Here is a 26,198-nt window from a genome sequence, read left to right on the forward strand (position 1 = left end):
CTTTGTAGGTAAAGGTGCTTGCTGCCAAGCCTGATGACCTAAGTTTAATTCCTGGGACTTGAAGGAGAGAAGTGACTCCTGAAATCTACACACATACAGATACATACATACATACATACATACATACATATGCATACACACCACAGATACACACACACACACACACACACAGAACCACACACACATACATACACAGACACAGACACTCACACACAGACACTGCACACACCACATACACACATACATACACACACAAACACATAATAAGAAAAATAAATAAAAAAGACATGGTATAGCTTGGATAGAGCTCAAGGGGAAGAGCATTTGCCCAGCATATGAGGACCTGGGTTTGATTTCTAACACCAAATAACAAAGAAAAGGACGGGAGGGAGGGAGAGAGGGAAGGAGGGAAGACATGAAGGAATTAAAAGACAAGCTCAAGAGGACCAAGCCAAGCGACCGGAGCACTTCAAGGACAAAGATCTATTCCTCCACTTATGTGCCGAGTCTCGTGGCTGCTCTCATTGGCTTGTGATGACGGATGAACAGGTTGGCGACAGCACCAGAAACGTCCTGCTCTTTGCTCGCTGTCAAGGAGCCTCGGTGGAACAGGCCAAGGGAAAACCAACCGTGGCTCTTCTCTCACATCCAGGGAGTCACAGGAGTTTCCTCCCATTTGCCTGGCAGGACAGCATCCACACTTGCCTTCTTAAAAGGTTATGGACAGCTGTACAGAACACTGTTCCTATCTTGACCTTCACTCGTGTGTGTGTGTGTGTGTGTGTGTGTGTGTGTGTGTGTGTGTGTGTGTGTGTATGTGTGTGTGTGTAAAACACATTGCCAGTCTCTTGGACCTTTATCCTGACTACAAAGGCACTGCTGGCTCTGGACTGAAAGACCCGCTGGCTTCCCGCATGCGCCATCTCCCCTTTCCTCAGAAAGCACCAGAGAAAGTTCAGAGCCAGGACTGCGCAGGCCCCCACTCTCTGGCACTCTATATTTGGTGGGTTTTAAGCGGTGTTACATTTGAGACATATGTTTACATAATGAGAATAAAGGATGCTTGGAAATGGTCCTGTTCAGAGCGCATCAGAAAGCAGCTCCACATCCTCAGCTGAGACACATGAGCAGAGCACATGAGCCACAGAGAAAGGTATGTGGGACTAGAGGACTTTAATCCTCTAAATCCTTTGAGAAGGCCACTCTTGACGCTCAACAACACACAGAACGAGAACAACCGTAACGGGAAAGGAGCCAGGGAAGCACATCACGTCCTGCAGATTCGCTGTCCGAGCTGAACCAAGCAGTCCATCCTCCATGGGGCTGTGAATAGGGTTCTGGAGATTAGGTTGACCTTGCTTCTCACAGCTCCAGGGGAAAAAGGGGGGGGAGCTGGATGAAAAGATTTAAGGTGTAAACCAGAAATAAAACACAGCCACGAGGACCTTATCCTTTCTCTGCCTTGGCTTACCTGCCTTCCTTCTCAGGTGTACACAAATTAGATGTAAGGACTCTGGAAACGTCCAGGCCAAGCCTTAAAAGGCTTGCAGGGGAGGTGAGGAAAGCCGTAAGCAACAGTCAAGGGGTGACGTGGGAAGGGACGCTGGCCATGGCAGGACTCGGAGAATCCAGGTGACACTGAGGTAGGATTACTCACCACTGTGGCTAGCAAAAAGAATGAGCCTCTTTGGAGCTCGGGGCCTAGGCCTGCATCCCCACACACTGGGAGCTCGGGCCTAGGCCTGCATCCCCACACACTGGGAGCTTGGGGCCCAGGCCTGCATCCCCACACACTGGGAACTCGGGTCCCAGGCCTGCATCCCCACACACTGGGAGCTCGGGGCCTAGGCCTGCATCCCCACACACTGGGAGCTCGGGCCCAGGCCTGCATCCCCACACACTGGGAGCTCGGGCCCAGGCCTGCATCCTCACACACTGGGAACTCGGGGCCCAGGCCTGCATCCCCCACACACTGGGAGCTCGGGGCCCAGGCCTGCATCCCCACACACTGGGAGCTCGGGGCCCAGGCCTGCATCCCCACACACTGGGAGCTCGGGGCCCAGGCCTGCATCCCCACACACTGGGAGCTCGGGGCCCAGGCCTGCATCCCCCACACACTGGGAGCTCGGGGCCCAGGCCTGCATCCCCACACACTGGGAAGAGGAGAATCTCACAGCGGAAACTCCTCTAGACTTCAACTTTCTTTCTCATCATCTTTTTTGCTCCCATTTCCTCCCAAAGAAGCTGAAAAACAGCACTGTCCACAGGGGAAAGCTCCTGGTGGGTGGGTGGGTGGGTGGGTAGGTGGGTGGGTGGGTGGGAAGACACTCTCCAGGAACCATTTCACTTCCACAGGAGAGGTAAGCATTCCTAATCCATGGGACGGGGACAACCCAAGCATGCAGTCAGACTCCAGGACAGCTAGAGATCGTGGGCTCCCAGTAAGACGGGAGAGTTTATTGAAGTTATTTCAAACATTGTAACCAGAATTCTAGCCAGTTTGCTTCTATTTTGTTTTCTAGACACACGCACGCACGCACGCACGCACAATTTTGCAATCAGTTGTCTTCATTCATCTAGGGCCAGGCATTGGGGGACAGAAACACAAGTAAGTGACTTTCTCTAAGAGTTCAGGTAGGTGGGGGTACACACAGACAGCTGCAATTTCTGAGTACCATGCTATGGAAGCGCCAAGCAAGGAAGCTGACTGGTCAGTTCTGTCCACATGAGCCCCAGTAGCCCACGAAAGCTGGGAAGAATAATGTGAGCAGCCCATCCTCAGAACCTCCTGATCCCGAACCTTCTGCCGACCCTAAGAACAAGGGTCTCAAAACTAGTGATGCATTTGCAGCCAGCCCGTCATGGATCTGCACTCAGTAGACTGTAGTTGTTTAATTTCTGGAGGGCAGATCTGTGGGCCTTGTGTTTCTTTTATCTCGATGTTGTCCAAAACCACAAAGGGGACACTAAACATATACGCCCTTTGTGAAGGGGTAAGCAGATGAGGCTTGTGGACTGGCAGTTCTGGAATGCTCCATAGAACACACACCTGCCTACCAGTAACACCGCCAATCTACTGCAGAAGCCCTGGCACTAAGGGTTGGGGTGGGACTCCTTCTCTGGAGGATCACAGACTACGAGGAACCACAGGTGACTATACCGTAGTAAAGTGCAGTGAACAAAAAGATCAGCAGCACGATATGAATCAAACACTGTCCTCAACTGTTCACCAGCCTTCAGCGGCTTCCTCATGTGCTTACAAACCAGTGCGCCTTCTCTCGGTACCCCTCACTCCTGGCTCACCATCCTCCAGACACTGGCTCATGTAACAGTCTTTTCTGTTCTGTTGGTTTGGAGACAGTCTCCCATTATAACCCTGTCTGGCCTTGAACTCCTCAGCCTCTCAAATGATTGAGTTACAGGAAGTGCCACCACACCAGGTATTTTTTTTTCTTTTTTCTGTTACTGTTAACAACCCACCAGTTGAATTTATTACCCAGGATTTACCAGGCTTTCAGAGTATCCTTCATTTGTCTCTATTTCCCCCACCAGTCTTTCCTTTCTAACCGTAAGTGTCCCGAGAGCAGGGGCAGATGAGTCTGCACTATCAACCGCACACATTACTACTTTGAACAAGTGACTGACAACATGGATACTGTGGGGGCAGCAGGGGAGCAGGCACTGAAGTGAGGTGGAGACCAGTTTTCTCATGAAAGCAGACATTGCTGATTGGCGTGTGTGTGTGTGCGTGTGTGTGTGTGTGTGTGTGTGTGTGTGTGTGTGTGTGTGTGCTCACGCATGCGCAAGCACGGATGTGTATGTTGTCTTCCTCAGGGTGGAGCCCTGTGGTGATGACATGCCACCAGGCGAGGGATGCCTGTATGACCTGCTGAGCACTCACTAAGAAATGTCAAGAGAGCAAGACCGCTGGCCCCAGCCTTCACTATCTAAAATGCTCTTAGTATTCAAAGCAGGCTTTCTTGTTTCTTACAAATTCTAAGGTTAGGTTTCGTTTCTCCTCCGAGGGATGCAGCCACTGGCCCAGAGTCAGGGCAGCTCACTAACAGCTCCATTCAGGCATGCACACACCCATACCCTCCATGGGTGCCTCAGCATCTCTCTAAATAAACTGCAGGCCACTGACAATACCCACACCAATAGAAAAGGAGGTTTCTCTCCCTAACACCTGAGCGTGGAGGCAAAGTGTGCGCCAGCAGAGCGGCCCCTGCTCCTCTCATGAAGGGAAGTTGTAAAACCCATGAAAGGTACAACTTTAAAGCAAAGCACTAGCCAGCCGGGTGGTGGTGGCAGCAGCGGCGCATGTCTTTAATCCCAGCACTCGGGAGGCAGAGGCAGGCGGATCTCTGGGGGTTCAAGGCCAGCCTGGTCTACAGAGTGAGTTCCAGGAAAGCCAGAACTGTCTCACAGAGAACTGTCTCGAGAACCTCCCCACCACAAAAAGAGCAAAGGACTATCTATTTGCGCACCCCTAGAAGCCTAACACTGCTTGTTCCGCTGATGAGTCTGGGTGACTGATGACCCAGCCAACAAGAACTCCTGATGGAAAAGTAAGAGTCAGGTAAGATGGGAAAATAAACCTGTGGCCTTTGCTCTGTCAGGCTCCCAGGCCACACAGGAGCCGCACTGACACAAAGAACCAGCATACAAACACTGAGAGAGACACTTACGCGGCATGATCCCTTGGCTCACCAGCTCCTCCCGGGTCCGCCGCTGCTGGAGCTTCAACTGCAGCACTGCATGGTAGCAAACAGAGAAGACAGGTGAGGTCAGTCAGCCATCCCACCAGAGCAGACACATTTTCAAATGCAGAAAAAGTCCAGAAAGCAGCTGTAATGTGAAAGGAGGAGCCCGAACTCCAGCTCTGTGCAACTGCAGAAGTGGTCTGACGGCAGGGTTTCCGCATTCTGTTGTGGGCGGCAAGAGGAAGTTGCGAAGGGTCTTGCAGGGCGATAACACTCCACAACTACCAGTCTTGCCTCTTGCTCAAACCCTACGGGACTCAGCCTTCCTCTGGGGACTGAAAACACCAATTCGAAGCTCAAGGAGAGTCCAGCGGGGCCAGCACCCGGCACCAAGAGCTTCCCAGCTGCTCTGCAGGTTTTCAGCACATGTTTGCACATGAACACGCTGAACAAATGCTGCTCCTCACAGAGACCAGGGGTGCCGCTAATTGGTAAAATCTTTTCTTTTGGATCCAAAAAGTACGGCTATTTTCACCATGCACCACATTCCTCTAGATTAGATCGGATCTTGTCATTAACATGGTCCTGTTCTTTTCTCCATCTTCACTCAGGGCCTGCCTTTCTTTCTCTGTTGAGATGAGACAACCGAGCTCTATGACTCAGTGCACATCCGGGCTAGTGGAGAGAGACAGGTGTCTCTCCAAGCTCCAGTCTGCAACCCTGCTTAATAAAACAGGGATTTTTATTAAATTAAGTATCAATCATCTCTATTCAGAGGAACAACTGGCACAGCTGTGGTGAGAGCCTAGGAAAGTCCAGGGCAGGGTTAGGAGGGTCCCACAGCCACAAGTCCCTTCATTCAACAGGTCTCAACCGCACGGCCCTGAAGGCCACATCTGAGGGAACACACATCTGCTAGGAATGTGAGTGCACTAGCACGGGCCTTTTCTACACAGCCGTTTTTAGAGGCAGCCAAGGACGGGAGAACAATGGCTAGGCTCTTGCCTATATCTCAAAGGCATAGGTACAAAGCAGAACTTCCCTTTCTCCCAAAACTCCAATTTGTGTCCCAAGCTGCCTTCCCTCCCCTGCACTAATAATGTCTGAACCCTGTTCAGCAATTCTGCCTCCTCACAAACTGCTCTTAATTTCACCAATTTCCCAGGCTGCCGTGGTGACTTACAGGCGGTCCTTCCCTAGGGTGACACACTCCAATGAGAATGTTCAATTTTCCTCTTCCTTAATGACCATGGACCTTTCTCCATCTTTACAAGTTCATGTTTGTTTGAAAATGCCCACTCTCTTCACCTGGTCTCCCCACATTCAGACTTACTCTGGGTCACCTAAGCCCCCCTCTACCTGAACAGTGACGCTTTCCGCTGTGCATAGTTACCCCTGGACATCTCCCCCACTAGTTTATAAACTCCTTGAAGTTAAAAAAAAGAAAGTCTTATGAAGCTGAGCACAGTGGCTCCGAACTATAATCCCAGCCCTCTGGAAGCTGAGGCAAAGGACTGCTATGAATTACATATCAGCTTGAGGCTATAAAGTAAAAGTCTGTCTCAAAAAAAGAAAAATAAGGAATATTATTTGTATTTTATTACAGTAGGCATTTAATAACAGGGGTCTGGGGCACATGTCTGTCATCCCAGCTACTCAGAAGATGGAGGCAGGAGGATCAAATCCAAAGCTACCTTGTGTGGTAGTATGAGTGTAACTGGCCCCCATAAGCTCACAGGGAGTGGCACCATTAGGAGGTGTGGCTTTGTTGGAGTGGGTACTGCTTTGTTGGAGGAAGTGTGTCACTGTGAGAGCGGGCTTTGAGGTCTCCCATGTACCACCCAGTATTAGAGTCCATGTTCTGTTGCCTTCTGATCAAGAGGCAGCCAGCACCATGTCTGCCTGCACGCCGCCATGCTCCCTGCCATGATAATAATGGACTGAACCTCTGAAACTGTAAGCCACCCAATTAAATGTTTTCCTTTGTCAGAGTTGCTGTGGTCAGCAACAGAAACCCTAACTAAGACACTTGGCTATAAAGAATTGACTCTCAAAATGATGATAGACACAGTTTGGAAATCTAAGAGGTTATTATTTACAAATTAACATTGTTTAAAATAAAGTCTTAACTAAACAGAGAAAAACAACAACCATGCCAATGGCTGATAGTTTTATAGCATGTACTCTGTGCCAGATCCTATTCTACATACCTCTGGCTGTGTGTGTGTGTGTGTGTGTGTGTGTGTGTGTGTGTGTGTGTGTGTGTTGTTTTGTGGTAATGGGGATCAAACCAGGGTCTTGTGCATGCTAGGCAAGTGCTCACAGCCCTATGTATTTATGTTTTAAAATCACTTGATTTTCATAAGACCCATAAGGAGATAGGCATTACATAACCCATTGTACAGGTTAGGAAAGTAAGGCCTACAGAGATTAACTCACCGAATTTGTCTCACTAATGAGCGGCGGAGCAGGATTTGAACACAAACAATCTGATGTCACAACCTGAGCTCCTAACCTAGTTTCTCCCAGGATTTTCTGCAAGTCAGCTCTGCTGAGATAACAGACCTCCAGGGTTCATGATCTGGTGCTGAGCAAAACCACTGGTTGAGATTAGGGTCAAAGGAGATGAGGTAATCGACTTCAGTGGAGGAATTTAACCTAGGAGCTGACTGCAGAGTAACATAAATGCAGGTCAACACAGCAGTAAGGTACAACCAGCAATGTTACACACTTGCTTTTGTGCTCGGTGACTCACATGCTTGTAACCTATTTAACTACATGCGCGCGCGCGCACACACACACACACACACACACACACACACACACACACACACACCCTCAGGCCAGGCTTGTAGCTCATCAGTCGTACCCAACATGTACAAGGCTCTGAGTTTTAACCTCAGCACTGAAGGAGGGTAGCTCTCTGAACATGGCTATGATCTCTATCTCCTTTCACAAGTAAGAAAATTAGAGCACAGACCTTTAAGTTTTTCTGTTTTGTGCCATGGAGCTTAATAGAACAGAATCGGGGGTTCTGCCCTGGTCTCTAATTCTCAGGTGTGGTACTTAGCAATGTAACACCCATTCATAAGAAAGGAAAGGAGAAGCCAAGCTAGACAAGACAGAAGAGGATAACAGGGAGGTCTATCCTCTCCTACGGTACTTCTAAGACCCGCTGTAAGGTAAGCTATTAGAGAATGCTTTAATATAACCAGTTTCAGAGAACAGAGAAACAATTAAGCCCGAGCACTTCAAATGAAGAATGATTAGTGAAACAGCTATTACCCAAGAGTAATTTTGAAATGTCAATACTGAGTGAGCCCCACAAGCTAGGGTCATGAGGGCCCTGTACAACTGTGTTGCTGTTGTTTTTGGACATGGGGCAGTGTTCAGGGTCCAGGGCTGGTCACTTTTTAATGTGGTTTCTTCTCTTTTTCTTCCAATTCTTTGTAAAAATGTTTTCATTATTTTATGTGTATGAGTGTTCTCCTATGTCTATGTTTATCTGTGTACTACACACATTCAGTGCCTGTGGAGACAAGAAGCAGGCATTGGGTCCCCTGGAACTGGGGTTGCAGCTGGCTGTGAGCTGTCACGTGGGTGTTGGGAATTGAACCTGGGTCTTCTGGAAAAGCAGCCAGTGCTCTTGGACCACTGCGCCATCTCTCCAGCTGGGTCTTCCAATTCTTTCTGGCAGCTACTTAGTTGATTCCCATCCATTAGCTATAAATGCATTTGTTCATCTATACACAAACCCATTTAGAAAGAGACGCTGTATTAAGTTTGTGGGATTTGGTAACAGTATAGGTAAAAGACAGGCCTGTGTACAAGCAGGCATTGCTTTTGGCTTTTTATTTACTTGGGGAATGATAAGGAGATCTGAATAGTGATATACAGCAAAACAGGATGAGTATGCCAAATTCTCACTCTCACATATCTCCCCAGATTGGCATGGTCTACGGTTCACAGGAAAGCTAAGCCTAACTGAGTTTGAGCCTGGGACCCACACAGTGGAAGAAGAGAACCAATTCCTCCAAGTTCCCTCTCTCTCTCTCTCTCTCTCTCTCTCTCTCATGTGTGTGTGGTACAAAACCAAAAGAAAAAGTAACTTGTCTACATACTTAGTTCAAGGCCAGCTGGGGATACATGAGATCCTGTTTCAAAATAAAAATAAATGAAATTGGGAAGTATGGTACCCCAAGAAGAAGCTATTTCCCAAGTTCTGCTGTTGGGGTTATTTCCAGCAGCAATACTTAGTGTAGGAACTGGGAGCTGGGGTGGAGAGAGTGCTGTATTCATTCATTAGCAAGAACTCACTACACAACCCTGCTAGAGCAGGCCCTATTCCACATGGGCAATGTGTCCAGGGAAATGGGAGACACCAGATCAAGGTCAACAAGTGAGTATAGACTGTGGAACACGTTTGACAGGAAGTACTTCAGAACAGTACTTCCTCCTTTAATGGTCTGCTAGCTAACTTATAACATTTTCTCTTGCATTACAGGGTCAACTGTTTAAAACCGATTTCAGGCAAAACATAAAAATAAGCTAGTCAAGAGTTTATGGCTCACACCCTTGGCACTTCTGTGTTCAGTTGCCTGAGGGTTCCTGTGCCAAGTGCCAGTATGTGTACCCATCTCCCTCCATTGCATCTTAAACTCCTTCTTGGTTCCCTCTCCAGGCTGCTGCTGCTGTTTCTTTCTCTTCTTTTCTTTTTGTATTCTTTGAAGAAGCAAAGGGTTTGCTCTCTGCCAGACACTGCTTGTTGCAAAGACGATCCGAAGGCCAGCTGCAAACAGTCACTGCCATTAGTGCAGCTTACAGCTGCAGGGAAATGAGCACCAGACAGGCACTAACAAGTGTGAAGGGTGTTTCCAAAGCAGCAGACATTAGAGCCTCAGGGAGTGGCCAGCCTACTGGACTTAACTCATGCACTTTACACTTCCTAATCAGGGCTGTTAGGAACGCTATCTAAGAGGATTGATTCTCATTTCCATGGAACTCTTAGGTCTAATGGCAAAAGGGGACTCAAAATGAATCACTACATGCTATATGACAGCAACGTTTACTCATAAGCTATCAAACATGAATCTCAGTACCAGGCACAGGATGCCTCCCAACAAGTTATGGTCAGGGGAGCCCCAGAAGCTCCTGAGACGGCACAGGCCGAGGCCATTGCTGTTATTTTCTGGGCCATCTGTCCCAGGCTAAGACTCTCGGCAACAGCTGAGAATATCACATGCTGTAGTGTCATGAAGAAATCAAGCTGGGACTGACTAGGAAATGCCCTCCCTGCTGCACATCTTTCCTAGCTAGAAGGTGCTTGGCAGGCTGCTGGGGAGAGAAGCATGATTCTTACCCAGTATGTTACAGTACCGATCTGCCAGACAAGAAGTGCTCCCTGGTACAACGGTGCCACGACGGCTGGGGGAACCCACCACTCTCTGGTGGAGGGGAGACCTCCTTCACAGGGGGATTGGCCCTGGTCCTGTAAGCCTAGGCAAAGGCACACGGCAGGGAAGGTCACAGGCCTGGACGGGAGCGACTACTGTTTTAATAAGTGGACATGCTGTCAAATGGCCTTCTAAGTGTTTTGTTCTTAATGCCATAGATTAGTGCTGTTCTCGACCTTGGTCAGAGAACCTTCTCCCTGCAGTGGTCACAGTGCTGAGGATAATAAGTAACTACTGAGTGCTTAGCTGTGGATGGGCCATCTCTAGAACCCCCTTCCCCACAAGGCTCAGGGAACATAATGGAAGAGGAACAGATGGGGGAATTACTGTAAAATGTTGTCTTATGGCAGAGGCAGGCGGATCTTTGTGAGTTCGAGGCCAGCCTGGTCTACAGAGAGAGATCCAGGAAAGGCACAAAGCTACACAGAAAAGCCCTGTCTTGAAAAACCAAGAAAAAAAAAAATGTTGTCTCATGAACATGACATGGCCATCACACTCATACACTCACAGCACCTGTGGTTACCCGCACACGATCAAGCGAGTCAATATTCCAGTGTAGACTGGGGAAGGGGGCTCACAGGTCCCACTCCTAGCTGAAAAACTATTGGCGGCTGATGGCTGCTGGGATGAGAGACCATTGGAATATTTTATAAGTTCCAAGTAAACCACTCACTTTTAAGGTGAGACCAAGGGCCATCAGAGACAGAAGCACTGGCTGCTGCCCGGACTCCATTGCCACTTAACTCTGGTAGCCTCAATCTTCTCCCCATCACATCATTTTGGAAACTAACCCCTGTCCATGAAAACTTGAAAATTCCACCAATGTACATAACAAATGCTTTGTGTAGCTGTGAGACAGATCAGGGGTTTTCAAAAGATTAATTTTCCTATGGCAAAAGAATTGCCAGTGATCTGGTACTACACTCCCAAAAAGGTAACTTTAGTCTTTAAAAGTGACTTGCTTATAGTAAAACATTTTTTAAAACAACAATAGAAGATTTATCTTATTTATTTAGAGACAGGGTCTTCTTATGTAGCCCTGGCTGACCTGGAACTCAGTATCTAGACCAGGCTGGACTTGAACCCATAGAGATTCATCTGACTTTGCCTCTCAAATGCTGGAATTTAAAGGTATGTGCCATCCACACCCAGTGAAAGATTTTTTTTAAATTATTTTTAAATTTATGTGTCTGTGTGAGTAAATATGACGTGTGTATGTTCCCACAGGCGGACTGGGCAGAAGACAGTATCAGATCCCCTGGAGCTGAAACCACAGGAAATGGGTGCTGGGAAGAGAGCTTGGTTCCTACGGAAGAGTGTCTTAGTTAGGGTTTCTACAGTGGTGATAAAGCACCACAACCAAAAGCAACTGAGGGAGGAAAGGGTTTATTTCAGCTTGCTTACAGTTCATCACTGAAGAAGTCAGGGCAGGAACTTAAGGCAGGACCTGTTGCAGAGGCCATCGGAAGAGTGTTGCTTACTGGATTATCTTCATGTCTTGCTCAGCCTGCTTTCTCAAACAACTTAGTACTACCTGCTGGGGGTGTCACCACCCCCAATGAGCTGGGCCTTCCCACATAAATCATCAATCAAGAAAATGCATCCACGGGCATTTTCTCAATTGAGGTGTCCTCTTCCAAAATGACTCAAGCTTGTGTCAAATCAACCTAAAACCAGCCAAAGAACAACGAACATTCTTAGCCACTGAGTCATCTTCTCAAACCCCAGCAAAACATTTTTATTTAAAACTCACATCCCAAGTTGATCTTGGTGGTAGGAAACGAAAGGAAGGAAGAAGGGAGACTGAGGAGGGGTGAAGATTCTACACTCGGGATTCAAGATGGCAGGAGCATCCTGTAGCCAGCATCTGCGGGGCAAAAGCCACTCCCGGGAGCTGAGAGACCCACAGAGGCTTTGTGGGGCGACTCAGCAGTGATGAGCCTGCAGAATGTGCAGTACCTCTGAATATCTAAAAAAGGGTAGGTCTTATGGGAAGATGATTTTTTTTAAATTTATTATATTTATTTTATTTATTATATATACAGTGTTCTGCCTGCATGTGTGCCTACATGCCAGAAGAGGGCACCAGATCTCATTACAGATGGTTGTGAGCCACCATGTGGTTGCTGGGAATTGAACTCAGGACCTCTGGAAGAGCAGCCAGTGCTCTTAACCTCTGAGCCATCTCTCCAGCCTGGGAAGATGATTTTAATAACGGTTTCACGGAACTTGAAAAACAGATGGTTCTCGGTGGATAGAAGTGGAACCAGAGACACAGCAGCAGTGACAGTAGCATTGCCAAGTAGGGCCGGTCCTCAGGCCACCGGGAGGCTCAGGGCACCACCGGAATACCTTGATCCTGTAGCACCAAGGGCAGGGTGGTATGCAGCAGCCTGGAGCTCTAGAAGGTCCTGTCCCCAGATGCGCTGGCCAGGCGCACAATCACCCTGACTCTGAGCAATGTTTCGTTTTCTGGATTGAGCCTCCTGAAAGACTTCCATGGTCTGTGTTCATGCCAGATGCCATGTTGATGGCCATGTGATCTGAGCTGCTGCTGGAAGCCACGTTGATGTCCATGGTCCACGCTGCCATCAGAAGCAGTAATGATGTCCATGATCCATGCTGCAGCTGGAAGCCATGTTGATGTCTGTGTTCTCTACTACACTGGAGACCACATTGATGTCCACGATCTGCGCTGTCTCCAGAAACCATGTGGAGTTCCATGATCTATGCTGTCTCCAGAAACCATGAGGAGTTCCATGATCTGTGCTGCCATCAGCTGCTAGAGGCAGGGAAGCTCCTCTTGCAATGAATGGATGACTGAGGACCCATGACTGAGAATGAGACCCATCGAAGACTTCTGCGACAGTCCCCACCCCCAAGAAACTGTCAGGACAGGAAGCTATTGAAGGCAAGGCAGGGCAAGGCAGGGCAAAGCAGGGCAAGGCAATACACTGCTTCCTCTAGAAGGCAGCTCATCTGTACTCTGTTCCCAGATTTGAGTCCCCTCGAAAGTCTAAAAAGCACAGCCCAGAAAAAGGCAGAAGAATTGGCAACATCCATTACTGAGATTAAATGTACAGTGAATGTTCAAAGTATGCTCCTAAATTCCTGAGCTGTCAATGCAGAAGTAGTGGTTGAAAGACCCAGAAAGATCCACTTATCTTTTGCCAAAGAAAAGGGGACCGGCTGAATGTGAAGGTCCAGAGGTAGCACAAAAATGAAGAAGCAGAAGACAATGAGAGCATACTGTCTTTGAGATCCTATGGACTCACCATGGCTAGAGCTGGGTGTGACCAAGTACACTTGTGATCCCAGCACTGAGGAGGACCAGGTAGGAGGATCTAAGAGGAGAGATCAACCTAAGCCACACAGGGAGACTCAATAGAAGGGGAGGGGTGTGGAAGAAAAAGGAGGAAAATCATATGGTTAAATGCATCAAGGGTGTCTTGGGGTTTCTACTGCTGCAACAAAACACCATGACCAAAAAACAAGTTGTGGCCAAAAGGGTTTATCTGGCTTACACTTTCATTATTGAAGGAAGTCAGGACAGGATCCTGAAGGCAGGAGCTGATGCAGAGGCCATAGAGGGTGCTGCTTACTGGCTTGCTTCACATGGCTTGCTCAGTCTGCTTTCTTAGAGAATCCTAGACTACCACCCTAGGGATGGCACTATCCACAATGGGCTGGGTCCTCTCCCATCAATCACTAATTAAGAAAATGCCTTACAGCTGGACCTCATAAAGGCAGTTCCTCAACCAAGGCTCTTTCCTCTCTGGAGACTCTAGCTTACGTCAAGCTGACACAAAACTAGTCAGAACAACGAGCTCCCACACTGGATCTTGGTTCAGAAAATGACAGCAGCAGGGAATGGATGGAACCCATCCACCTAACGCTTGTGTTCACCTAACAGCAACGTGGCATTGCTGGTCTCTCCGAACGACAGTCGTGTAAGATGCTGGCAGTGGGGAAACTATGGGAAGTGTCGTCTGGGAGCGCTCTGTGCCTTCTGTGCACGTCTAAGACTGTTCTAAAATAAAGGCTTACTTAAAAACTTGTGATCTAGGACTGAGGAGATGGCTCAGCAGTTAAGAACACTGGCTGCTCTTCCAGATGATCCAAGTTTGAGTCCCAGCACCCACGTGGTGGCTCATAACCGTCTATAACTCCAGTTCCAGGGGATCCAATGCCCTCTTCTGGTCCCCACAGGCACCAGGTACACATGAGGTACAGCGATGTAGATGCAGATAAAACACATATATACAAAATTAAAAATTAACAAAAATAAACTCATGAATTTGATTTCTTCACAAGGATTTATGAATCAATTAGTGAATCACATCAAGGGCCAGGCTGTCAAACTGAAACGCTGCCATCTCTTGGACACAAAGAAATCATTATTCCACAAACAACTAATTAAGAGGAAGAAAGAGTAACAGGCTTTCTAATGGAGTCAAAGTGTAAGTGATCTGTAGCATAAACAAATACAACTAATTACAACGTAATACTGTAAAGATAACACTGTAGAAGAATCCTGATTTTAAGACACACACATCACAAACTGGGATTTCAAACTTGATTGTGTTGCTGATAAGCTCCATCATTCAACCGTCTCACAAATTCAAAAATTTCTCTTTCATCTCTATGTCATATATAAATACCAGTTAACTTCCTTTTAAATAATCTAATTCAGAAACCAGAAATAAGACACCCCCTCAGAGAGATAAGTATCCTCCATCTAATCTGAGGCTATTAGGAATAAAGCGGAGGAGCTTTTGCTGAAGTTCCTCTGATGCTACTTAACCTGAGCTACTTAACCATCTAGCCTTGCAATTTGTAAAAGATAGGCTCATGAAACCTAATTTAAGCATGTAAATAAGGAAAAAATAAAAGATCTGCATTGTTTAATAATACTTATAAAATGGAGAGAACATACCGCCAGGGTCCAAGTCTCCTAAGACAAACTATGCAGAGGGTACTATCATCATTTTATAGACATGAAACTTGAGTTTTGAAACAATTATGAAACTTGTCCAAAGTCACAGTAACAATTAATGAGCAGAGCAGAGCTTGGGGTCCAGCTATGTCCAAATCTAAAGCCTTAAGCATAGTTCTATACTCTCCCTTTCCTCCTCCTTAAAACACATCAACCATGTTTTAGAATGACACATCAAAATGACACAGCTGGAGGATCCAAGAATTACAGCACATAGGCTGCTACAGGAACAGCATGCGTCAGAATTCCCTGCAAAGGCTGCTTGTGTCCACAGGAACCAGCCATTCCAATAGGACAATGGTGGACACATTTTCAAAGCACTCCAAGGGGCTCCTAGAGACACAAGTCTAGAAGGATGCAAAACCTCCACAGGCCATCATCCCATCCCAGCTCTCAATACAAGAAACTGTTTCATAAAGGAAAATCGAGTGATAGAACAGAGAGTGACTGAGGGGTAAAATACAGACAGACAGACTTTTTGAGAATAAAATATGACTCACATAGAAACCTAAATGATAGGATGAGCCAGAAATAAGGCCCAGGGAAACTGGGTTCCAGGGAACAGAAGTAGCAGGTGCAAAAGGCATGGAGAAAAGACTTGTCTTGAAGATGATTGTATATGAAATGAAGAATCTGGGGCTGGAAAGATGGCTCAGAGGTTAAGAGAACTGGTTGCTCTTCCAGAGGTCCTGAGTTCAATTCCCAGTAACCACATGGTGGCTCACAACCATCCCTAATGAGATCTGTTGCCCTCTTCTGGTTTGCAGGCATACTTGCAGACTGAACACTGTATACATAATCAATCAATCAATCAATCTTTAAAAAAAGAAAGAAAGAAATGAAGAATCTGATAGGGTAGCTGCAAGATCACTGGGATCCATATACAAATACAGCTATTTGAGCCATGTGTTACTTCTGTTTTACAGATGAAGGAACTGAGGTTCAAAGAGGTAAGTAACTGATGGCAGAGTCAGGCAGGCAGTGCAAGGGCTAAAATACAGGTACTGGTTAACTCAAAGATCTGTGGTCTCTTCTACTACATCACACTTACTGGCAGAGTGAAAAATATTCATTATTATATATAATAGGTAAAGGAAACACTTTCTGGCATGTTCAAAAGCCTGGACTAATGGGCTGCAATATAGCACACTAGGTAAAGATGCTTGCTGCCGCTGGGCATGGTGGTGCACCCCTTTAATCCTAGCACTCAAGACACAGAGGCAAGCAGATCTCTGTGAGTTCGAAGCCAGCCTGGTCTACAAACTTAGTTCCAGGGCAGCCAGGGCTGTCACACGGAGAAACCCTGTCTCAAACAAAAGAAAACAAACAAAAAAAGGTGGTGTTTGCTGCCAAGCCTGACAATGACAGCCTTAACTTCAATCCACAGACACTATTTGGTGGACAGAGAAAACAAACTCCAAGTTTGTCTGACCTACACATGGGTATTGTGGCATGAACACACACACACACACACACACACACACACACACACACACACAAATAGAATTTAAAAAATATATATCTGGGCCGGGTGGTGGTAGTGCACACCTTTAATCTCAGCACTTAGGAGGCAGAGGCAGGTGGATCTCTGTGAATTTGAGGCCAGCTTAGTCTACAGAGTGAGTTTCAATTCAGCCAGGGCTACACAGGGAAACCTTTCTCAAAAAACTAAATAAATAAATAAATAAATAGTCTGGGCTTAGAATTTCATTTTGTGTAGCGACTGATTTCCCTATCTCAACACAACTTCTCTAGTTATGACAGACAGATCGCAAACTACTCAGAAGGCAGAGGCAGATGGATCTCTGAGTTCGAGGACAGCCTAGCCTACAGAGTGAGTTCCAAGACAGCCATGGCTACACAGAGAAACCCTGTCTTGAAAAACCAATCCCCTCCCCAACCCAAACAAACAAAAACTATTTCAGTGTAAAGAGACTCACTTTCCAAGCAGCTCCATCACAGAGCCAGGCTTGGTGGCATACACCTTCAAGCTGCAGAGGTAGGTGGATCTCTATGTACTCAAGACCAGCCTGGTCTACATAGTGAGTTCCAGGTCAGCAAGAGCTACATGGTAAGACCCTGTCTTAAAAATAAACAAACAAAATGAACTCCACAGTGCTAGAGATTTGGCTCAGAGGTTAAGAGCATGCACTGTCCTTGCAAAGAGCTTGCATTCAGTTTCCAGCACCCACATCCAGTGGATCACAGCTACCTGTAACTCCAGCTTCGGTGGGATCCAAAACCTCTGGCCACTAGGATACTGCACTCATGTTCACAGACCCACACACCCACACATAACTAAAAATAAAATCTTAAAAAAATAAATCCATCACCTAAGATCTGAATGCAGTGGGCAACCGCACTAGAGCCTGAACTGCACACGGCAGTAGACTGGCATTGTTTTCCCTGGACTGAGGAGGGCAAGCCAGAGCAAAAGTGTCAGGAATGCTGTTTCCACGACATCATCCTGTTCCTTGTGATATTAGTTCTATGTATTCGGAAACGTCCAGATCCTCATCTCTGTGGGTGACCGTGCTGACAATCCACCCAGATCTGTTGAGGGCTATGACAGGTGAGCAGATTCTGAACTTGGATCCAGAACTCCACAGACAAGACAAAAGATAATCTTCCTAGATCTGTGCACTTCTAATGTCTGTCTTTAGATACATGGACTTGGAAAACATGAATCACATTAGAATGATTATGAAAAGCCCAAGGAGAGAAAGCCTTCGAACTTCATTCAAATTATGTAAGTACTTAGAAATTTGGATTGCTTTTATCCATTTAAAGTATCTGAAGCTGTAATAAGCTTTTCCTATTTCTTTTCTTTTATTCTTTTAAAACAAAACAAAACATAAAAAACAGGGTCTCACCATGTAACTCTAGCTGACCCAAAAACTCACTTTGTAGATCATGCTGGATGCAAACTCACAGATCTGCCTGAATCTGCCTTTCGAGTGCTGGGATTAAAGGCTATTTAATTTCTTGAAACTTCTGATGTTCAATTTTAGTGTTTATAATAACAAATAAAATTTCCTTTAGTTAACATTTAGGGGGAGAAATTTAAAAATTAAGTTCTCCTTAAAATAAATACATTTTAGGCCGGGCAGTGGTGGCGCACGCCTTTAATCCCAGCACTCGGGAGGCAGAGGCAGGCGGATCTCTGTGAGTTCGAGGCCAGCCTGGGCTACCAAGTGAGTTCCAGGAAAGGCGCAAAGCTACACAGAGAAACTCTGTCTCGAAAAAAACCAAAAAAAAAAATAAAAATAAAAATAAAAATAAAAAAATAAATACATTTTAATTTTAAAGCCGGGCGGTGGTGGTGCATGCCTTTAATCCCAGCACTCAGGAGGCCTGTGGATCTCTGTAAGTTCGAAGCCAGTCTGTTCTACAAAGTGAGTTCCAGGACAGCGTATTACACGGAGAAACCCCGTCTCAAAAAAAAAAAAACCACTAATAATTTGAAAGAAGACCTTTTTAACATTGCATTGTGTGGGTACAGCTGTTCTGCCTACATGGATGCCTGTGTAGCTCAGGCCTGCTGTTGTCTTCCGAGTCCAGAAAAGGGCATCAGACCCCTGGACTGAGTTACATGTGGCTGTGAACTGCCTTGCAGGTGCTGGGAACTGAACCTGTGCTCTCTGCAAGAGCAGCCAGCGCTCTTATCTCTAGCCTTTAGGAGGGATCCTTTCTAATGAAAGGATTAGAGTGCAAAGAGGTGGTCAGAAAATACAAATTAGAGCCTGAGTTTTAAATACACATACACACAGACAATCTGAAGGGTTTTCAATGTTTATGCATAAAGTTCTAGTTGTTTAAAGAAAAAAATGAACAAACATAGCAATTTCTCCCTGCAAAATCCTAGGCAGCAGTCCTCTCCATCTCCCCCCCCCCCCCCCCCCCCCCCGTGTGTGTGTGTGTGTGTGTGTGTGTGTGTGTGTGTGTGTGTGTGTGTGTGAGGGGACACAGTCTTGACAGGCAGAATGACACTGGCAGGTTCATGGACCTGTATGTGCCATGAAAATTCTCCTTGAGCAACCACATCATTGGTGCCAAGGATCAGGCATCCATCCAGATGAATGTGGCCAAGGCTGACAAGGTCACAGGCAGGTTTAATGGCCAGTTGAAAGCCTATGCCACCTGCAGGCCATTCACAGGAAGGGCAAATCATATGATTCTATTCTCCAATTGGCTAAGGCAGATGGTATCATCTCAAAGAACTCCTGTTTAGAGGAACTTTAGGGATATGTGTCCTAAGTAAACAATGAGAACCTTCACCTCAAATTCTAGATAGTGTAAATTTTTAGCTATCTAACTGAATTAGAGATTTAAAAATAAATTTTGGGAAAGGCTGCAGCAAAATTTCTACAGATGAAATCTGTAAAATTAAACTTCGTGCAGTATGGAAGGATAGGAGCTGCAAGGTCAGCAGCCAGTGCTGGGGAGTTATTCTCAAGCTCAAACCATGTACAGGAAGCCTGGGCTATTTACCTGTTAAGAATTCCCACAGCACCCGTTCCATGATTAGTAAGGGCAGATGACAAGAAAAGGCACGTGGGCCGTGCAACCCTAGGAGCACTCATGTTGTCCTAAGAAGCACAGCTCTATCTCCTGACATGTGTGTGGTTGGATCTGCAAAGGGGACGTTCCACTGCTGCAGGTTTTGCACAAAATTTTACAGAAGAAACCTGCATTAGGTCAACAGAGAATGAGACTGATGCCTTCTATCACCTTCAAGAATGATTTCCATCTTTCCTATCACAGAATCAACCCTTCCGAGTCAGGTGTTTGCCTCCTGCAACACAGAACACGGTTGGGAGGGGACAGGCCAGAGCATGAGTGCAGATACAATTTAAAACAACATCACACATATCAGAGGAATACTTTTTAAATATTTTTTAAAGATTTGTGTATTTTATATATATGGTGCTCTATCTGCATGTCCACTTGCAGGCCAGAAGAGGGCATAGGACCCCATCATAGATGGCTCTTGCTGGGAATTGAACTCAGGACCTCTGAAGAGTTGCCAATGCTCTTAACCGCTAAGCCATCTTTTCAGTCTCCAAGAGGAATACTGTTTTAAAATTTTGTTTGGCACAAGATTTGTACATTTTTTTTCTGAGGCAAAATGTGATGTTTTTAATCCTCTGTAATTTGGTTAATAAAAACCAAATCAGAATAATTAGCACATCCATCACCTTAAACTTTTATCATTTCTTTATGCTGAGTACACTCAAAATTTCTATTTGGAAAATCAATGCATTATTGTTAACTATAGTTACTAAGAATGTTTACTTTTAACATGTCCACAGTAGGAGCCTGTACTTCTCCTCCTGTGTTTTTAATCATTCCAGTATCGGCATCCCTAAACAGTGGTTCCAGAAAAATGAGCGAGACTTCTTTGACAACCTGGGTGTCTACTTCAAGCAAGCCTCCTTCTCCACTGGCTCTGCTGATTCTCATAAGCCAGAACTGCAGCAACAGCTGGGGATCATTAAACCGACAGAAATAGCTTAGGAGACTCCAACGTGTGTGAGTGGGGGAAGGAGAGGTTGAGTATCAGATTAAAAAATATCAAAAGGGCAACAGGCAAGTCGGAGGGCAGGGAGAGACGAAGCCTAAGGAGAGTATCTTGTCTATTTCCTTTACAGGCAGGGTGGACATAACAAATTAAGGGGCAACTGACTGTAACAAAGCTGCCCCACTCGGACCTATTCTGAGATGGAAGGCTTAGTCAAGCCTAAGAATGTGACAGGCTGGGTTGTGAGGAGAGGGAAGTTGTGGAGTGTTACAGTCTAGCCTCAAATCATCCTCAGAGATGAATCAGTCCCAGAGATGTACCGACCACAGAATCCAAGTCCAAGACAGGGCAGGCCAGGGCTGTGGGATAGATGGCAATCTCTAGGTGGACCCACCCTGCTCAGGTCTAAGGCATTCATCTCCCCAAATGGAGAGGACCAAATGCTACAGGAATCATGCTCTTGGGCTGTTCTTGTCAGGGCACAGCCACATCTACCCCCTCCCCCCAGCTTTTGAACCTGGTAGGCTTCAGAAGATTGGTGCAGGAATGTGCCATCTGCCTGGGCCACAGCCCAAGTGTGTTCAGCACATACCTGAATGCTCTGGAACAGCTTTATTCAGATCACCCCCAAAGGAGTAAGCTTGCATACCCTGATTTGCACATTTAATTCTGATCTGTTCCAGCACCCTGGGTACTTTCTTCATCCCACACTTGCCAGGGTGTCTACTCAGTATCACCAGTACCTCTCCCAGCAGGGAAGTTCTATAACTAACCAAACAGGACTGTAGATTCTGTTCCCTCACCTGAAAGCCTGAAGAGGAAATTATTCAATTGCAGATACCATGACTGCAACTTTCTTTGGTAAGAGTGTTTTGTAAGTATCAGATTGCATAAATTCAGCTGGACACTCTATTTGATGACTCTAATGATCTACCGAGGAAAACTCCATGTTACTATGTAGACCAGGCTGGCCTGGAACTCATGATGTAGACCAGGCTGGTCTGGAACTCACAGAGATCCACCTGCCACTGCCTCCCCAGTCCTGGAATTAAAGTTGTGTGCCACCACCCCCAGACACTTGCTTCTTGTCTAACCACAAATCAGACAGCAAACTGTTCATGCTCATCCGAAATTCACCAGTCTTGTCTTAACAGTTGTATTTGAACCTAGTTTCCCATAATGAATCCAGATACCTCATAATAATTGGCTAACTCTGAATATCTGAAGTTATACTATTAAGAAAGTCAGAGGAGCCGGGCAGTAGTGGTGCACTCCTTTAATCCCAGCACTTGGGAGGCAGAGCAAGGCATATCTCTGTGAGTTCGAGGCCAGCCTGGTCTACAGAGGGAGATTCAGGACAGGCACCAAAACTACACAGAGAAACCCTGTCTCAAAAAACCAAAAAAAAAAAAAAAAAAAAAAAAAGAAAGAAAGAAAGGCAGAGGATATTAAAACATTAAATCTAAATCCACTTGAGACTAAAAACAAAGGGGTCTGAATCAGTTAATAGAAATCATTCTGAGGGGATAACATCAGAGGACAAACTGTGTGCTGACCAGACTACTGTAGTTACAACCACAGTTCACTTCTGCAGCTTAGGCGGGTAGAATTGCATTTCACATCTCATCAATTTTTAACAGCATGCAACCTTTAAGTAATATTTAAAATGTAATGTCATACATCGTACAACTGGTCTCTACTGTGTACACTTCGTGTGGAAGTGAAGACAGAAGCAAGGAGGAGCAGCACAAGGTGACATAGCCTAACACCTGACAGAAACTTACACATGACCTTATTTGACTGAGGTACGACTGAAGACACTAGAAAATCAGAAACTGGCTTGCCAAAGCTCAGAGCAACATGGCCACACACCATTGGCAAGATCAAATTAGGAACTCAGGGTCAAGACAATCTGCTCTACACTAAGACAATGACTGCCTATCACATAAAGGCTTCTACTCTACCCTCAATGAAATTAGTCTATGACACCCAGTGACTTGACTGCCACCTCTCAGATGGAATAAGAAGAAATTCACCAGCTCTTGGTCCAACACCATATTCTGTATCTAGCTAAAAAGCATTACAGAAACATTATTTTTTAATACCATGGAAGGCTAGAATTATCCATGTGAGACTGACTAAAACTGGACTAGGGTTACTACTCAAAAACCTCAGTCACTTGAGAATAAACACATCTTCCTATGGACACAATACTGCCCTCTAGCGCCCAGAAGCACAGTGATTATTAGCAGTCTCAGTAAACTAACTGCTAATGTGCACAGTACGGCTGGTGATCTACAAAAGGCTTTTGGTGTGCACTTGAGAGGACCAGACAGAAAAGGCTGAGCTTACAACATACGTTAAAAAAAAAGACCATAAAAAGGGCAAAAGACCTTCAAGGGACTCACACTACAACAGAGAAGTGTGAAATGGCCAGTGAGACAGCTCAGTGATGAAGATGCCTGCTGACCCGAGTTCCATCCTTGGCATCCACAAGATGGAAGAAGTGAACAGACTCTGAAAGTGCTCTCCACATACACACTGTGGTGTTCCGACATGCATGTGCCCATACACATTCATGCACATACAAAGTAAGTAAATGTTTAACATTTTAAGACACAAGCTTAGTGCTAAATTACTAGAGCACAAAAGGATTCTGTAATATTCATGGAGGCAGCAGTGTGTGAGAAACCTTTGAAACACTTCAAAACTGGAGATGAACAGCAAGAGCCAAGGCTGAGAAGTAGACGTACTGTAAGATTAGGAACACAGCCAGCTTGCTCCAAGTTAGCTGCAATATTAAGCTGGTCAAGAGGAATGAAGGCAGGCAGTCTGGAAGAAAAATAAGGAGGGCAAAGAACTGGCCCATCTCAAGAAGCAGCCAACAGGAACTTTGCTGTCTGCATCTAATTAAAATCAAGTAAAATGAAACTTTCGGTTTCTCAATAGTGTTAGTCATATTTCAAGTCACAATGGCCACGTCTGCCCAGTGACCACCATAATGGGCAGTACAGACACAGTACTGGGCAGTGCTACACCAGAAGGTGGTATGAAACCACAAAACGCCATCTAACAAGACTGCTCATTTCTCTTTAAAAAAAAATCAGAAAGATCTGATCCTTGCCAAAGTCAATTAAAGAAAAGAAAAGAAATGATTGTTATTAGGAATGTATCTTTAATAATGAAACACAAGACTAACATACTTCATTTTCACTGGGTGTCCTTGGGTATTCAGCATAATCAATCCATTTCTTCTGTGAGCTTACAAAATGATGTTTACGTTAAAAAAAAAAAATAGTTGGGGTTGGGGATTTAGCTCAGTGTGCTTGCCTAGCAAGCACAAGGCCCTGGGTTCGGTCCTCAGCTCAAAAAAAAAAAAAGTTAACTGGAGAAGACATCAAATGAGCTGAATTCTCAAAGGTGTGTTCAAACTGTGGTAATGCAGACCAACACAAAGTCAGAAACCTACTTATAAGGGGAGGTTTGGGGGCAGTTTTTTTGTGGGGGGGGGGGTTGCCACTGCCGTATGATTCTTGAGTATGATTTTGTGCTGCAATGTCAAAAGGTTGGACGCACCTGACAGATGTACAGAATTCCCAACAGTGAGCATCTCAACTGACATTCTGATCCTGCTTACACAAGCCTGCACGTCTACTCACACAGCTTTTCACACTAATGCAAACATTCTTTGCTTTTTTATTTCCAATGCTAGAGCCTGAACCAGGGCTTTCACCATAGCTCAAGCTAAATCTGCAAAGACATTAAGCTAGCAAACTGGGACTCTGGAACATTACAACTCTCTAGAGTCTACAAAGGAAAGGGTTGCAGTCAAGATTAAAGTCTCTCTGCTTCTCAGTCTTCCCTCTTCAGGGCCATGATTCTTCTCTCACTTATCCAGTATACTCCTAGATTAAAAAACAAACAAACAAACAAACAAAACAGCTGCCTCTCAGTCTGCTCTTAGAATTCTCTGCAAGCTGGGCACTGTAGATCAGCCTCCTCTGCAGCCAATTCATTCAGTGCCGACTCCACACACTCGAGTCGGCCTGTCAGAGGCCACGAGACCCAGCCAGAGCTCGAGAACTCAGGATGCTGAGCTTCAGAAAGCAGCCCTCGCACAGCTAATGGTATAAACTAGTGACTGCAGATCACTTCCAAGGTAAGAAACGAGATGATCATTCTTTTGCCAACCAGATTTGGTAAAATTTGGAGGAAGTTTCCATCCACTCCCACCAATAACCCAGAATGCTTGGTAAGGATTTCCTCAAATTAAAAACTCTCTGCAGAACTCAAATGTGTCTACTCCATTCTGAAAGAATATTTTGCTATTAGTTTCAGAATAGCAAAGAAGGCTGTTGTAAGAGACAGAAGACAATGAGGCCATCATCAATAGCTCCCTATTGATTTATACTCAGTGACTTATTGATAAGATACTGCACTTGACACACAAACAGAGGCAGAGTCTCACCTTATTACAGCTTTTTTTTTTAATCACTTCTTCTACAACCCAGGTTTACCCATTGTTGGGAGAGGGCTGAGGCATGAGAAACATCTTTATCATTGCCCTATCTGGTTTTTAAATGCATGCTACAGTACTATGTCCAATTATCAATTTGTTGAATGCTCAACAAGCTTTAATACAAACTCTGAGAGAATCAACCATCCAAAGTCAAAGCTTGAGTGGCTACAGGTAAATAGGCAGCGGGCAGACGACAGCAGTACATTTAAGTGTATGTGTGGGGGACATGCAAACCCCAAAGGGATAAATAAGCTAACCTTCCCGCAAACTGTGGTAAGGGGTCAGGCACATGGCTGAGCAGCTGTCTTTCCTCGGCTTCAGGACAATCCATGAGAGTGGCAGGATTCTGCAGGCAGGCTGACAAATCTTGGTCTTCTCCAGTGTGCTGGAGATGTAAGACTCCAGAGGCCAATACTGCAAGCAGCCAGTCTCCATTCCTGCCCTCCTTAGAGCAGCCATTTGTTATTTGCTGAGGATTTGACGGGCATCGCTCTGTAAGTTAGACTGGGCACTTCATTTCTGCAGTGCAAAGGGTTGCAGGAACAGCGAGGTCCCAGTTGACTTAGGGAGTGGAGCACTAAAAGCACTGACAGCAGAAGGGCAGAATCACCAAGTCTCCTGGCCAAGCATTTCTTCCTGTCAGCACTGGGATTCGACACCGACACCTCCCTCCACTACCCAAATGCCAAAAAGCAGGGCTGGGATGATTTCAATGTGTAGAGCTGAAAGACGCAGGGCTCCCTCAGAGAAATCACTCGTAGCAACCACCCAACCTCATTCACCCAAAATAGTAAACAGTTGGTTTCTCTGCTCAGAACCAAAAGGCTCCTGCCAGACAAGCAATATCACATGATCAGGTTCCCTCCTCTTGCCTCTGCCTCCCTTACTTCTTGTGCAAACCTGGACTGAAGTAGAACAAGGAGCTAAAACACAGCACTATTTTATTTTACGTGACAATTGTGTTTAAAATGTTTATAGATGAAAGATAACCAAATTTGGGGATAGG

At 45.7% G+C, this 26,198-nt stretch overlaps 1 protein-coding gene and 1 pseudogene across 1 annotated transcript in view; one reads left to right on the top strand and one right to left on the bottom strand.

Annotated features, from left to right (window-relative positions):
- The window catches only part of Mrtfa (myocardin related transcription factor A), a 94,582-nt gene that overhangs the window by 27,842 nt on the left and 40,542 nt on the right, over positions 1-26,198 (bottom strand). The window contains exon 2 of the mRNA XM_052748391.1: positions 4,689-4,754. Within this exon, the coding sequence (XP_052604351.1) occupies positions 4,689-4,754 (66 nt within the window). The remainder of the gene's footprint in view (positions 1-4,688; positions 4,755-26,198) is intronic.
- On the top strand, positions 13,422-19,394 carry LOC128117198 (40S ribosomal protein S21-like; annotated as a pseudogene).

Source organism: Peromyscus californicus, unplaced genomic scaffold (genome assembly GCF_007827085.1).
Source record: "Peromyscus californicus insignis strain IS unplaced genomic scaffold, ASM782708v3 Scaffold_20__1_contigs__length_68692818, whole genome shotgun sequence".
NCBI classification, from domain to species: Eukaryota; Metazoa; Chordata; class Mammalia; order Rodentia; family Cricetidae; genus Peromyscus; species Peromyscus californicus.